The following is an 11,381-nucleotide window of genomic DNA, read 5'->3' as shown; positions in this document are numbered from 1 at the left end:
TATTATACGCGGTCATTTCAAGAAGGCCACTTGTAGGCCTTGCAACACCAGTGATACTGCTACGTAGTTTCCAGTTGATATTTGCAGCAATAATAGGGGCCTCAAGTAATCTGCCCACTGAATTTTGGTTGGGTTACAGGCAAGGCTGGTGATGGCGCCACCGACGACGTCCCACGGTCACCATTTCACTACTGGCATGTATACTGCATAACTGTTTCTCTTCTCCTTTTTCTTCTTTGGGTTTTTTACTTCAAGGAATCAGCAGCTCGTCCACGTCAAGGCAGGCATCAGCACCCTCGACCGTAAATTGTCGTCATCGTCCCGGGCACAACCGTGCAGGAGAAGTACAGGGAAACACCACTTCCGCTACCGTCAACCATCAGCATGAAAGCCATAGACTAGACGGATCTCGTCGTGATTCGGCTCGGCCCCAGTCGGACAGACAGAGAAACGCATGCAACGATGGAGTGGGCTGCCTTTGTTACTTCCGCCCTCTGTGCTCTTGGCAAAATCCCGCGCCCTTGACAATTCCAAGAACATACAGCCGCTCTGGCGCAAGCTTCACTTGTTCACTTTGGAGCACAAGACCTGTCGATTTCCCGTTGCCCTCGTCTCGTGCACGATCAGTCGGTAGTTCGAATTGGCGAGGTCCGAGATATCGAGCACATGGAGCTGGCTGCCGCAAACGATGGTATTGCGCGGCAGGGCAGCGCAACAGCCACCCACCCATGGGCCATGGGGCACCAGAGACAATCGTGGCCACGATGCAAAAATGACGATCCGACCGGCGGTGAGACAGTTGGGGCGACTGGACGTTTCGACGCTCGGCGAGGCGAGCAAGAACAAAGACGTGCAACTGATAGTCTCGGACGAGCCGCGCGGTGGACAATGTGCGCGGGAGAATGAAAAATAGGCGTGGCCGACGCGACATGTTTGTGCCTGCGACGCATTCTGGCTGGTCACATGACGTGTCCGGCGCCGCGAGGCCAATCCTTGCCCGCGGGCAGGGCAGCCCAGGGCTCAGGGTGCGGCGCGGCTTAGGCTTAGGATGAAGCAGCCACAGCCACGGGCCAGGGACTCGGTCGAGAAAGTGAACTGGGTCCGTTTAGATGAAATGTTCTGCCCCAGTCTGAAACGAAACGCACGTGGGTGCGGTGCGTGCATGCAGTGACGCTTTCGGCGCTTTGCTCGAGTTGTCGTTGTCTTGTTGCCGCCCGGGATGTGCGACACGACAGGTCAAGTCGGCGAGGACGGGGTGAAAAGGAAAAAAAGGAATCAAGGATAGGAGAGAATACAAGGTTGTCATGTTGTCATGTATTTCTTTGTTATTTTTTAATTCTCTCACGTATTCCTTGTCACTCCATCCACCCCGTCTTTCCATCCCTAGACGTCCAGCTCGACGCCGTTCGCCTTGACGTGGGCGACAATCTTGTCAAAGGCGCGACACTTGTGATGGACGTTGAAGTCGGCCCTCACGCCGAGGGGGCTCGCGGCGTCGCGCAGGAAGAGCACGGGGGTGATGTCACCGGCGCACATGAGCGACAGTCGGAGGGCTTCGATGCAGTGATCGACGTGGGTGCGCCCCGTGGCGGCGTCCCGCAGCATGGAAGGGTAGAGGTCGGCGCCCCAGGACGGGTCGAACATGTCGAGCGGCCACGAGTACTGGCGCAGGACGTTCTGGAGGGTGGTGGGGGGTGTAAGCTGGTGGCTGTGGTGGTATACTACCAGCGGCGGCAGTGCGGCGTGGCAGGTGCAGGTGCAGGTGCAGTGCAGGGGCGGGTGCAGGGGCAGGGGCAGGTGCAGGTGCAGGTGCAGGCTTACCAGGCAGTGCAGTTGGTGAAAGACCTCGATGGTGGCACCGTACTGCGGTTTGGCCGGGTCGCTGCCCTTGACCTGGGGGTGCGTGCCGGCTCGAGTCTGGTTCAGGGCCGCCACGCCCGCGGCGTCGACGGGGATGAGGTGATCTGGGGACCGTTGGCACGTAGGCGGCAGTCAGTCCTGGTTGCTCTCTTTTTTCTTTGTTTCTTTCTTTTTTTTTTTTTTCACTCACAGCGCCAGAGGTCGTTCCATGCGCGCTCCCGCTCCAGCGTCGGCGGTCCGCGGTACTTTGTGGACGAGTTGAATTCGTTGGCAAAGTTGCCCTCCCAAAACTCCACGGCTTCCCACATGGGCGCTGCAGGACGAAGCGAGACCAGTCAGCGGCAGGCCAAGGCCAAGACACATGGCATTTTTTTTTTTTTTTTTTTTTCACTCACAGCGCCAGAGGTCGTTCCATGCGCGCTCCCGCTCCAGCGTCGGCGGTCCGCGGTACTTTGTGGACGAGTTGAATTCGTTGGCAAAGTTGCCCTCCCAAAACTCCACGGCTTCCCACATGGGCGCTGCAGGACGAAGCGAGACCAGTCAGCGGCAGGCCAAGGCCAAGACACATGGCATCGTAGCATCACGGCACAGACGCACAGTACGGTGAGACCATTTGGGCGCATTCCAGGTGGGAAGGGGACGGCTTCCTGCCAGCTGCCGCGGATAACAAGAATATCGACGCTATCAACAGCATGGCATTGCCCACAAATGCCAGCGTCGCCTGTCTCCGCGTCCAGATGGGCTTGCGTTCCGTCGTCGCCGTGGTCATCGCCATCATCTTGTTTCCGCAGTTGTCTTCGTCGTCGTCGGCCGGTTCGGGCTCGGGCTTGGCCGTCGCCCGCAGGCGCTCGTAGCGAATCGAGGCCATGTCGGCGGTCAGTGGGGCCCAGGAGGATGACGAACAAATCCCAGGAAAAAGAGGGAAAGGAAGAAAGCAACCAGGGAGGAAAAACAAAAACAAAAAAAAAAAAATTCAAAAGAGAAGAGTTCTTTTCGACGCCAGTGGCAGTTGCAGGATCGTTGGCGGGCGCCGAGGTGCGCAGAGTCGCTTCCGTCTTGCCCGGGGCTCAATCCCTGGGATAGGTTAGAAGCGATAGCGTCATGTGGTGCTCCGTCCTTGCGTCTCCGTACAGCATAACCGGAGACTAACTTTTCGTGTGCGCCGCCGGCTGGCCATCTAGATATTGTTTGCCACTCACGACTCGGACGAGCATCGACGCGTGGGCAGCATGACGGCGTGCGCCGCCGCGGCCGCCAAACCTTTCCCAAAGTGGCACCTGGGATGATGGATGACGGATGATGCGCGCTAAGCACAGACCCCACCCCCCGGTCCCCGCGGGCAACGCCCCTTCCCCAGCGGAGTCTGCTCCATCCATCGTTTTCGTCCTGTCCTGTCTGGTCCGTTCTCCGTGCGTGCTCCGTCCGCGACAGCTCCCAGATCCCAGATCCCAGATCCCAAATCCCAAATCCCAAATCCCTAATCGCCAATCCTTAATCCTTAATCCCTCGTCGCTTCGTGTCCATCGGTGTCCATCGTGTCCATCGTGTCCCGTGTCCCTCGGTCCCTCGTGTCCCTTGGCTTGGTGTCCCTCGTCGTCCCCCGTCCCTCGTCCCTCGTCCCCCGTCCCTGCCGGCCCTCCTCGCCTCCGCTCCATCCATCAAGCCATTTCCTCGGCTCCCAGATGCACCAAAAGGGTGTGTGTTTGTGGCTGAGTGGGGCCGCGCAGAATCGACCCGTCGGTGCGCCGACCATACCGCTTGGTGCTCGAGCAGCTTCGCAATATAAGAGAAGCCCGTCCTCGGCACTTCCATCATGTCCAACTCCTTCATCGTACAAGCCTCGTCGCCTTTCTCACAGTTCCTTGCTTTCACTTTCCTTCTTTTAGAATTTCTATCATCACGCCGCGTACCAAACGTCTCGTTTGCGTTGCAACGCTTGAAGAAAAAAAAAACGCCACAATGCTCTTCCCCTCGACCTTTATCCCGGCTGCCCTGCTCTTCCTCGGTGCCGCAGTTGTCTCTGCCAGACCTGGTATGATCTACATTTAACCCGACGGTTTTGCCCTGCCGAATTTTGATTTGCTCGCCCGTCTTCCACTGTTGATTTTTTTTTCCAATTTTTTTTTTTTCCATCCTGAATTCTTCGTCTTCTAACCATGTCCCATTTGGCCCCGACGCACAGTCTCCGAGGTGGCCACAGAGAGCAGCGCCGCCGCACCAGAGAGTTACGCCGTCAGCGCCATTCTGCGCTACCGCCAGAAGGAAAAGAGGGACGTCGAGGACCTGGTCGTCCGTGTAGCAGAGTAAGCTCCAGAAAAAAAAAACAAGAGGGGCAAGCACATGGTTGGACGAGCATAGACATGTCTTGGGTCAAACAATTACTCTTCTACACAACCTCGCCACGGGGAGGGAAAAGGGGGGGGGGGTGAGGGCAACGTTGGCACGCTCTACGGGCGAGAATAGGATTAGCAGCATGAACCAATTTCCTTAAAAAAAAAAAAGCTCAACAAGATCAAACATGCAATTTCATCATTCTGGGCACACGTCCCCCAAGTGACCTGACCTCGGCGTGCCGGTGTGGTGCAACGTTGTCTCGTCTTGTCCGTCTCGCCCGGTCGGCCTCTCGTCTTGTTGGCTCAAGCCCAGCCAACAGTCGGTCCTGGTCTTGGTCTTGTCTTGCCCGTCCTTGCACGACTCCCCCGCCGATGCTACCTCGCAACGAGACGGCAAACTCCAATCGGCAAGGTGCATATTTACACTGGCCCAAGTGGAGTCGAAGCATTTCTGAGCCACGAGCTGCTGTCCGAGGCCCTCGAAATCGCCCGCGTCGAGCCGTCGACCTGCCTGGTTTGGGGGGTGCGCAAGCCCGCTTCCCAGATCCGGGGGTCGCATCGACTTGTTCGCGTGCGTGTGTGTACGGAGTAGCGGCAGCAGTTTATCAGTCGTGGTCACGGAGTGGTTGGTCGGTTGGTTGGTCGGTCGGTTGGTTGGTTGGTTGGTTGGTTGGTTAGTTGGTTGGTAAATACGTTGTAGCTTCCACACGCTATGTAGTCGCCAGTCCCTCTTCCCGTCTCTTCGTCCGCTTCGTTTCGAAGTCTTGTAAATTACCTTTGCCTTTCCTCGTCCCGATTCCAGCCCTGCTGCCCGGCCCTGCCCTGCCCTGCCCTGCCCAGCCCGGCCCAGCCCGGCCTAGTCCACCAGTTCCAGTCCAGGCCAGTCCCGTCCAGCGTCCAGCGTCCAGCGTCCAGCGTCCAGCTCAGCCCAGCCCAGCCCGGCCCAGCCCAGCTCCAGAGCAGAGCCATGGACCTCGTGTCTAGGGCCGTTGCAGTTGGAGTTGGAGTCGGCGTTGGAGTTGGAGCCGGAGCCGGAGCCGGACGCCAGGGAGCAGACGACGACACGTTTGGGCCGCAGCTGGCCTCTCACTTTGACTTCACCCTGCTTTTCGAGCATGCCGTTTTGACTATTCTTCCCACAAGCCTTTGCATTCTCGTGTCGCCCTTTTATATCCTGCACTACTTCAAGTCCCCCATCTATGTCTCGAGCAGTCTCCTGTTATGGGCCAAGCTTGTAAGTTGCCCAACGTGGCGCACCCATCAACGCCGCGACAACCCGTCATCAACCATCGTCAACCATCGTCAACCATCGTCAACCCATCAACCCATCAACCCGTCAACCCGTCAACCCATCAACCCATCAACCAACCCATCAGCCCTCCCGCTCCCGCTAGCAGCAGCAGCAGCCCTGCCCAGCTCGGTGTGGTGTTTTCTCGCATTGTTTTTTTGATCTTGTCGTTGCACACGTGCACGACCAAAAAAAAAACCTACACGTCCCCTTCCTCGCTTCGCCGCAGTCCGCTCACACGTCGCAAAACCACCAGGCAGTCTTGACCCTCCTCCTCGGCCTCCAGATCGCCACGCTCAGTCTCTGGAGCTGCCTGCCGGCGCCGCGCTCCGATGCCTCGCTCGTCGGCTTCTCCCTCGTGTGCATCAGCACGCTGTGCATCGTGGCCGCCGTCGGCCTCGAGCACCGCCACTCGTTCCGCTCCTCGGCCCTCATCAGCCTCTACCTCAGCCTGACGGCCCTCCTCGACATCGTCAAGTCTCGCTCCTTCTTCCTCCGCCCGCACCTCCACGCCGTCGGCGCCCTCTCCGCCGCCGCCGCCGCCGCCAAGCTGGCCCTCGTGCTGCTGCAGGAGTTCTCCAAGCGCACGCACATCCAGGACCTGGCCCTGCGGAGGTCCCTGAGCAAGGAGGCCACCAGCGGCTTCTGGAACCGCTCGCTGTTCCTGTGGCTCAACTCGACCTTTCTCCTCGGCTTCAGGACCGTCCTGCGCATCGACGACCTGGGCTGCCTGGGCGACGACTTTTCCGCCCAGCACCTCTCCGCCCGCTTCGAGCCCACCTGGGCAAAGTGTGAGCCGTCTTGTCGCCTCTGCCCGCCCTGCTTGTTGTCGCCGCGACGCTGACCTGGCCAGATAAGCACTCGTCCTACGCGCTGCTTCGATCCGCGCTCCTGACCCTCCTCGGCCCCTTTCTCGCCGTCATCGTCCCGCGCCTGCTGTATACCGCCTTCACCTTCAGCCAGCCCCTGTTGCTGCGGCGCATCGTCGGCTTCCTTGGCCAGGACGACCCTTCGGTCAGCGTCAGAAACGGCCTCATCGGGGCCACTGTTCTGATCCCCCCCCTCCCCCCGGGCTCCATCCAGCTCGAGCGCCGGCGTCTCCTCTCACGCAACCTTGGACGGATCCGCGGCTTACTCACGGCGAGAGCATAGGTCACCGGCGCCAGCTACAACCACCTCAACAATAGGCTGGTTACCCTGCTCCGCGGGGTGCTCGTGTCCGAGATATTCAAAAAGACTCTGGCCATAGACCAGCGCAATGCCAGAGAACTCGCCGCCGCGACCTTGATGAGCACCGATGTCGAGGGCATTTCTCTCGGCCTCCGCAAGTTCCACGACATCCTGGCCAGCATCATCGAGGTCGGGCTGGGCATCTACCTGATTACGACAATCCTCGGCAAGGCATCCTTTCTCATTGTGTTTCCGGCAATCGGTTAGTTGCGGTTCCAGCGCGGCTCTGTCCTTTCCCCTGTTCTTCCCCTCAACCCCCCACCCCCCTTCTCTTCAAGGGGGCGTCCATGAGATTGACTTGTAAACCGTCGCAGCTTCGACAATCGCCACGTACGAGATTGGCAGGCGAATGGCGCCGGCACGCATCGCCTGGAACAGGGAGGTCCAGAATCGGGTGTCGGTCACGTCCAGCATGCTCCAGCAAATCAAGAATATCAAAATGATTGGCCTGAAGCCTGTCGTGGCCGACCTGGTCCAGGGACTCCGCGAGACGGAGATGCAGTGCTCCAAGAGATTCCGGGTCCTGGAAGTCATCATGAGCGCCTCAGGTTCGTGCCCTCGGCCCGTTTGCCGCTCCCCCCCCGGAGAGCTCTCGAGCTCTCGGGCCCGTTGGAACCAGCTCGAGCGCACGCTAAAGACTCGCCGCGTATGCAGTCATGCTGTGCTACCAGATCACGCCGACCATCGTCATGACGGCCGCCATTCTCTGGACGACCTTCTCGAGCGGCCTGAAGGCGTCAGAGACGTTTACGGCGCTGGCCATTGTCGTCATCACGTCGCTGTCCATGGCCCGCGCCATGCTGTGCTACCCCATCTTCGTCTCGACGCTGGGGTGCTTCCAGCGCATCCAGACCTACCTCCTGCTCGAGGAGCGGCAGGACCGACGCCAGAGCACAAACGCCCTCGTCGCGCCCGGCGGCTACGGGCCCGAGAAGGACGCGGCCTTCCACTGCGTCTCGCCCGTCGACAAGCCCGCGCTCGAGCTGGGCGCGCCGCAGACACGCGTGTCCGTCGTCCTGGCCAACGCGTCCATTGCCGCGGCGCCGGGCAAGCAGCCGCTGCTCAAGAGCGTCAACGTGTCTGTCGCGCGCTCCACGCTGGCCGTGGTCCTTGGCCGCACCGGCTGCGGCAAGTCGACGCTGCTGAGGGCTATCATTGGCGAGGCCGGCCTCACCCACGGCCACGTCTACGTTGAGACGCAACAGATTGCCTACTGCGACCAGACGCCGTGGCTCAACAACGTGCCCATCCGGGCCAACATCACGGGCCACCACGGCTACGACAAGGACTGGTACAAAACCGTCGTCGACGCCTGCCTCCTCGCCGACGACTTGCAGCAGTTCCCTAACGGCGACCAAACCATGTCCGGAGACAACGGCTCCAACTTGAGTGGTGGGCAGAAGCAGAGAATTGTAACGACTCCCGTCTAGTCTTTCCCCGTTTCCCCCCCCCTCTTTTTCCATCCTCCATCCCCCATCTAACACGACCTTTTTGTCTTTGGCAGGCCCTCGCGCGAGCCGTCTACTCGCAGGCTCCTCTGCTCGTCCTGGACAATGTGCTAAATGCCCTGGATCGCCATACGGCAGATGCCGTGTTTTCTCGCCTCTTCGCACCGGGCGGCTTGCTGAAGCGTCTTGGCAGCACCGTCATCATGACGATTCACTCTGGTATTGTCCTGCCCCCGGCGTCCGGATGGTGTGTGGATGTTTCGCCAGTCTCGGCTAACTGTCTTTCCCTTTTCTCCCCTTGCCCAAAGCCGAATACATCAAGTCGGCTGACCAAACGCTGGTCATCAGCGACGAGGGGTCAATCAAGTCCGTCACGGGGCCGGCAGCCGTCGAGCAGTGCCCGGATGACGTGGCAGCGCTGCTGTCCCCCCGAGCCGGCGACAAGGTCGGGGAGGAGGAGAAGGCGGCGGCCGCCGCCGCAGAGGAGGCCCAAGGGGCGGGCAAGGAAGTTGGCGCCGGTGCAAACAGCGAGCTGCTGATCCGCCGGCAAGGCGACCTCGGCCTCTACTCGTTCTACCTCAAGTCAACGGCGAAGTGGCTCTGGGCCATGTGGTTGCTGACTGTCATCTTTGTTGCCGTCGCCGAGAGACTGCCAGGTGAGTCCTGGGCCCCGGGTGCCCGTGCCCCCCCGGCTGATGATGATCGAAACTAACGGGGGGTGCGAATGCCGCAGAGATCTTTCTTCGAATCTGGCTCGACGTTGCGCCGAATAACAAGGTGTACCTGGTTGGGTACATTTTGTTTGGATTTTCCAGCTTTACGGCCGCCGGTATAACGCTGAGGTGTGTAACGTATATAAGAAAAACGAAAAAGGCCAGAGACGCGATCGGATGCTCTAACACACCGTGGCAGCTTGTACTATCTCAAAATCGTGCCCAGCAGCTCCGAGAACTTGCACCGTGTGCTCTTGGACAAAGTCATGGGGTAATACGACGCGTACAACATGCGCAGCGCTCCCTGTGACAGCTTTGCTGACGATTTCACGACCAGGTCGACGCTGTCGTTTCTGTCTTCGACCAGCAACGGATCTCTTCTCAACCTGTAAGCGTCGACATCCGGGTGTGTGCGACGGAACGTGTTTTGTTAACCGTTGCGCAGGTTCAGCCAGGACATGAGTCTTATCAGCCAGGAGCTGCCGCTGGCGTTTTTTCGCCTTCTGTATTGTAAGCCTACGCTTTTACGCAAAATCAACCTTGATCTTCTTCAAGGTCACGCTGCTAGACCGTTGTTCTAATCTTGTCTTTTTCCTCTTCAGCCTTTTTCTTGTTGATTACAGACATCGGCATCATTGCCGCCGGCGCCGCCTACATGTCCGTCATGATACCCTTCATCCTCGTCTGCATCTACGTCATCCAGTACTTTTACCTACGGACGTCGCGGCAGATGCGGCACATGGACTTGGAGGCCAAGACGCCCCTGTACACGCAGTTCTCCGAAATCAGCGCCGGGCTGATGCACATCCGAAGCTTCGGGTGGGATAGCGAGTGTCTCTCGCGCAGCCGGCAGCTGCTGGACGACTCGCAAAGGCCGTTCTACTACATGTTCTGCATCCAGCGGTGGCTCGGGGTCGTGTCGGAGCTGTGCGTGCTCGGCGTGGCCACGGTGCTGGTGTCGGTGGCGCTGTGCTTCCGGGGCACCACGTCGCAGAACGCCATGGGGCTCTCGCTGCTGACGCTGATCCAGTTCGGCGACTCGATCCTGACGCTGCTCAACACGTGGATCGACACGGAGACGTCGCTGGGCGCCATCGCACGCATCAAGTCGTTTGCCGAGACGACGCCGGGCGAGGACGACGCCGGCGCGGGCGCCCCCCGAGAGCTGCCGCGCGACTTTTTGAAACGGGGAGCCATCGCCATGGTTGGCGTCACGGCCTCGTACAGGTGAGCGCTCTCTCACTCCCAGACGTCCCGAGCCGCCCTCGCGCTAACCTCGCATCCTCGCTCGCCGGCATAGCTCGCTGGACTCGTCGACCGCGGTCCTCGACAACGTCTGCCTGGACATTAAGCCGGGGCAAAAGGTTGTCGTAGTCGGGCGCACGGGGAGGTACGTCGGCCCCCCCCTCTTTCAAACTGACGACGTGAACTGACGATGCGTCCCGCAGCGGCAAAAGCTCCCTCCTGCTCACCATGCTCAACTTCCTCAACTACAAGGGCGTCATCACCATCGACGGCGTGGAGCTGTCCCAGATCCCACGACAGGCGCTGCGGTGCCTCATCACCACCATCCCCCAAGACATGGTCGAGCTCCCCGGCACCCTGCGCGACAACATGGCGCCGCCCGGCACCGGCACGGCCACGCGCGACGGCGACTCCGACTCCGACTCCCTCATCGCCGAGGTGCTCTCGCGCACGCGGCTCAAAGAGCACGTCGACGCCCACGGCGGGCTCGACGCGCCCCTGGCAGACATGGGCTTCTCCCACGGCCAGAAGCAGCTGCTCGCCCTCGCGCGCGCCATCTTGCACCAGCGCCGCAGCGGCAGCAAGATCCTGCTAGTCGACGAGGCCACGAGCGCCATGGACGCCGACACGGCCGCGCTCATGCACCGCCTCATGGACGACGCCTTTGCCGACTGCACCGTCGTCGCCATCTCCCACTCCCACTCCCACCCCCACGAGCCCGGGGGCGCGCACTTGCGCCGCCCCGACCTCGTCCTGCGCGTCGACGACGGCAAGGTCACTCGGCTCAGGGTGTGAGGGGCCTCCAGGCATTGGTGGCGTTGGTTTTTCTGTTTGCTCGGGGGGCCTCCCATGCATGCATGCTACTTGTCGATAGATGCACTTGGTTCATGATGCTGCGGTGGCGCGTAAACACGCAGGCTGATAGATGCATCTTGTAGACGGCCTGTTTGGGTTTCATAAAACGGGGCGTATTATACTAGCGTCTGTTTTTTTTTTTTTTTCTGTCTCGGTCTTTTCAACTCAGCGGCGTTCATGTATACACGTACATACAATGTTTGGGATGCGAGCAAGGGCGTTGGTTGGATGATGACTACTGCCGACTTGCTGATAAACGGCTCGTCGAGAGCCGATGGACTCGACCCGACGTGTGCAAAGGAAACGTCATTCAGTGGACGGGCGGTGGGTGTGTTGCTGCCGCAAAAAATAGATCTAAATGCTTGAAATGACGCATGCTTGCCTCCCCCCCCCCCTTTTTATCCAACGA

General features: G+C 59.9%; 4 protein-coding genes across 4 annotated transcripts; 2 read left to right on the top strand and 2 right to left on the bottom strand.

Moving 5' to 3' along the window:
• Window positions 1-1,383: 1,383 nt before the first annotated feature.
• MAM_06892 (uncharacterized protein) lies at window positions 1,384-2,728 on the bottom strand (the record flags this gene model as incomplete). The annotated part of the gene is made up of 4 exons (XM_040825690.1): window positions 1,384-1,964; window positions 2,051-2,173; window positions 2,256-2,378; window positions 2,458-2,728. 4 exons carry the CDS (start codon window positions 2,726-2,728, stop codon window positions 1,384-1,386), a joined length of 1,098 nt encoding a protein of 365 aa, XP_040676247.1.
• Window positions 2,729-3,819: 1,091 nt separating this feature from the next.
• MAM_06891 (uncharacterized protein) lies at window positions 3,820-4,167 on the top strand (the record flags this gene model as incomplete). Its single annotated transcript, XM_040825689.1, has 2 exons — window positions 3,820-3,892; window positions 4,043-4,167. The coding sequence occupies 2 exons, from the start codon at window positions 3,820-3,822 to the stop codon at window positions 4,165-4,167; spliced, it is 198 nt and encodes a 65-aa protein (XP_040676246.1).
• Window positions 4,168-5,049: 882 nt separating this feature from the next.
• Window positions 5,050-7,125, bottom strand: MAM_06890 (uncharacterized protein; the record flags this gene model as incomplete). Its single annotated transcript, XM_040825688.1, has 5 exons — window positions 5,050-5,320; window positions 5,685-6,261; window positions 6,327-6,526; window positions 6,617-6,982; window positions 7,046-7,125. 5 exons carry the CDS (start codon window positions 7,123-7,125, stop codon window positions 5,050-5,052), a joined length of 1,494 nt encoding a protein of 497 aa, XP_040676245.1.
• Window positions 7,126-7,150: 25 nt separating this feature from the next.
• On the top strand, window positions 7,151-10,912 carry MAM_06889 (ABC transporter, transmembrane domain, type 1; the record flags this gene model as incomplete). The annotated part of the gene is made up of 11 exons (XM_040825687.1): window positions 7,151-7,259; window positions 7,366-8,123; window positions 8,216-8,406; window positions 8,508-8,815; window positions 8,893-9,001; window positions 9,072-9,143; window positions 9,210-9,260; window positions 9,318-9,382; window positions 9,496-10,099; window positions 10,173-10,262; window positions 10,321-10,912. The coding sequence occupies 11 exons, from the start codon at window positions 7,151-7,153 to the stop codon at window positions 10,910-10,912; spliced, it is 2,949 nt and encodes a 982-aa protein (XP_040676244.1).
• Window positions 10,913-11,381: the final 469 nt, after the last annotated feature.

The sequence above is a fragment of the Metarhizium album genome (genome assembly GCF_000804445.1).
Source record: "Metarhizium album ARSEF 1941 chromosome Unknown scaffold_25, whole genome shotgun sequence".
NCBI classification, from domain to species: domain Eukaryota; kingdom Fungi; phylum Ascomycota; class Sordariomycetes; order Hypocreales; family Clavicipitaceae; genus Metarhizium; species Metarhizium album.
The sequence above is the reverse complement of the archived record's forward strand: the minus strand, read 5'-3'. Positions and strand labels throughout refer to the sequence as shown.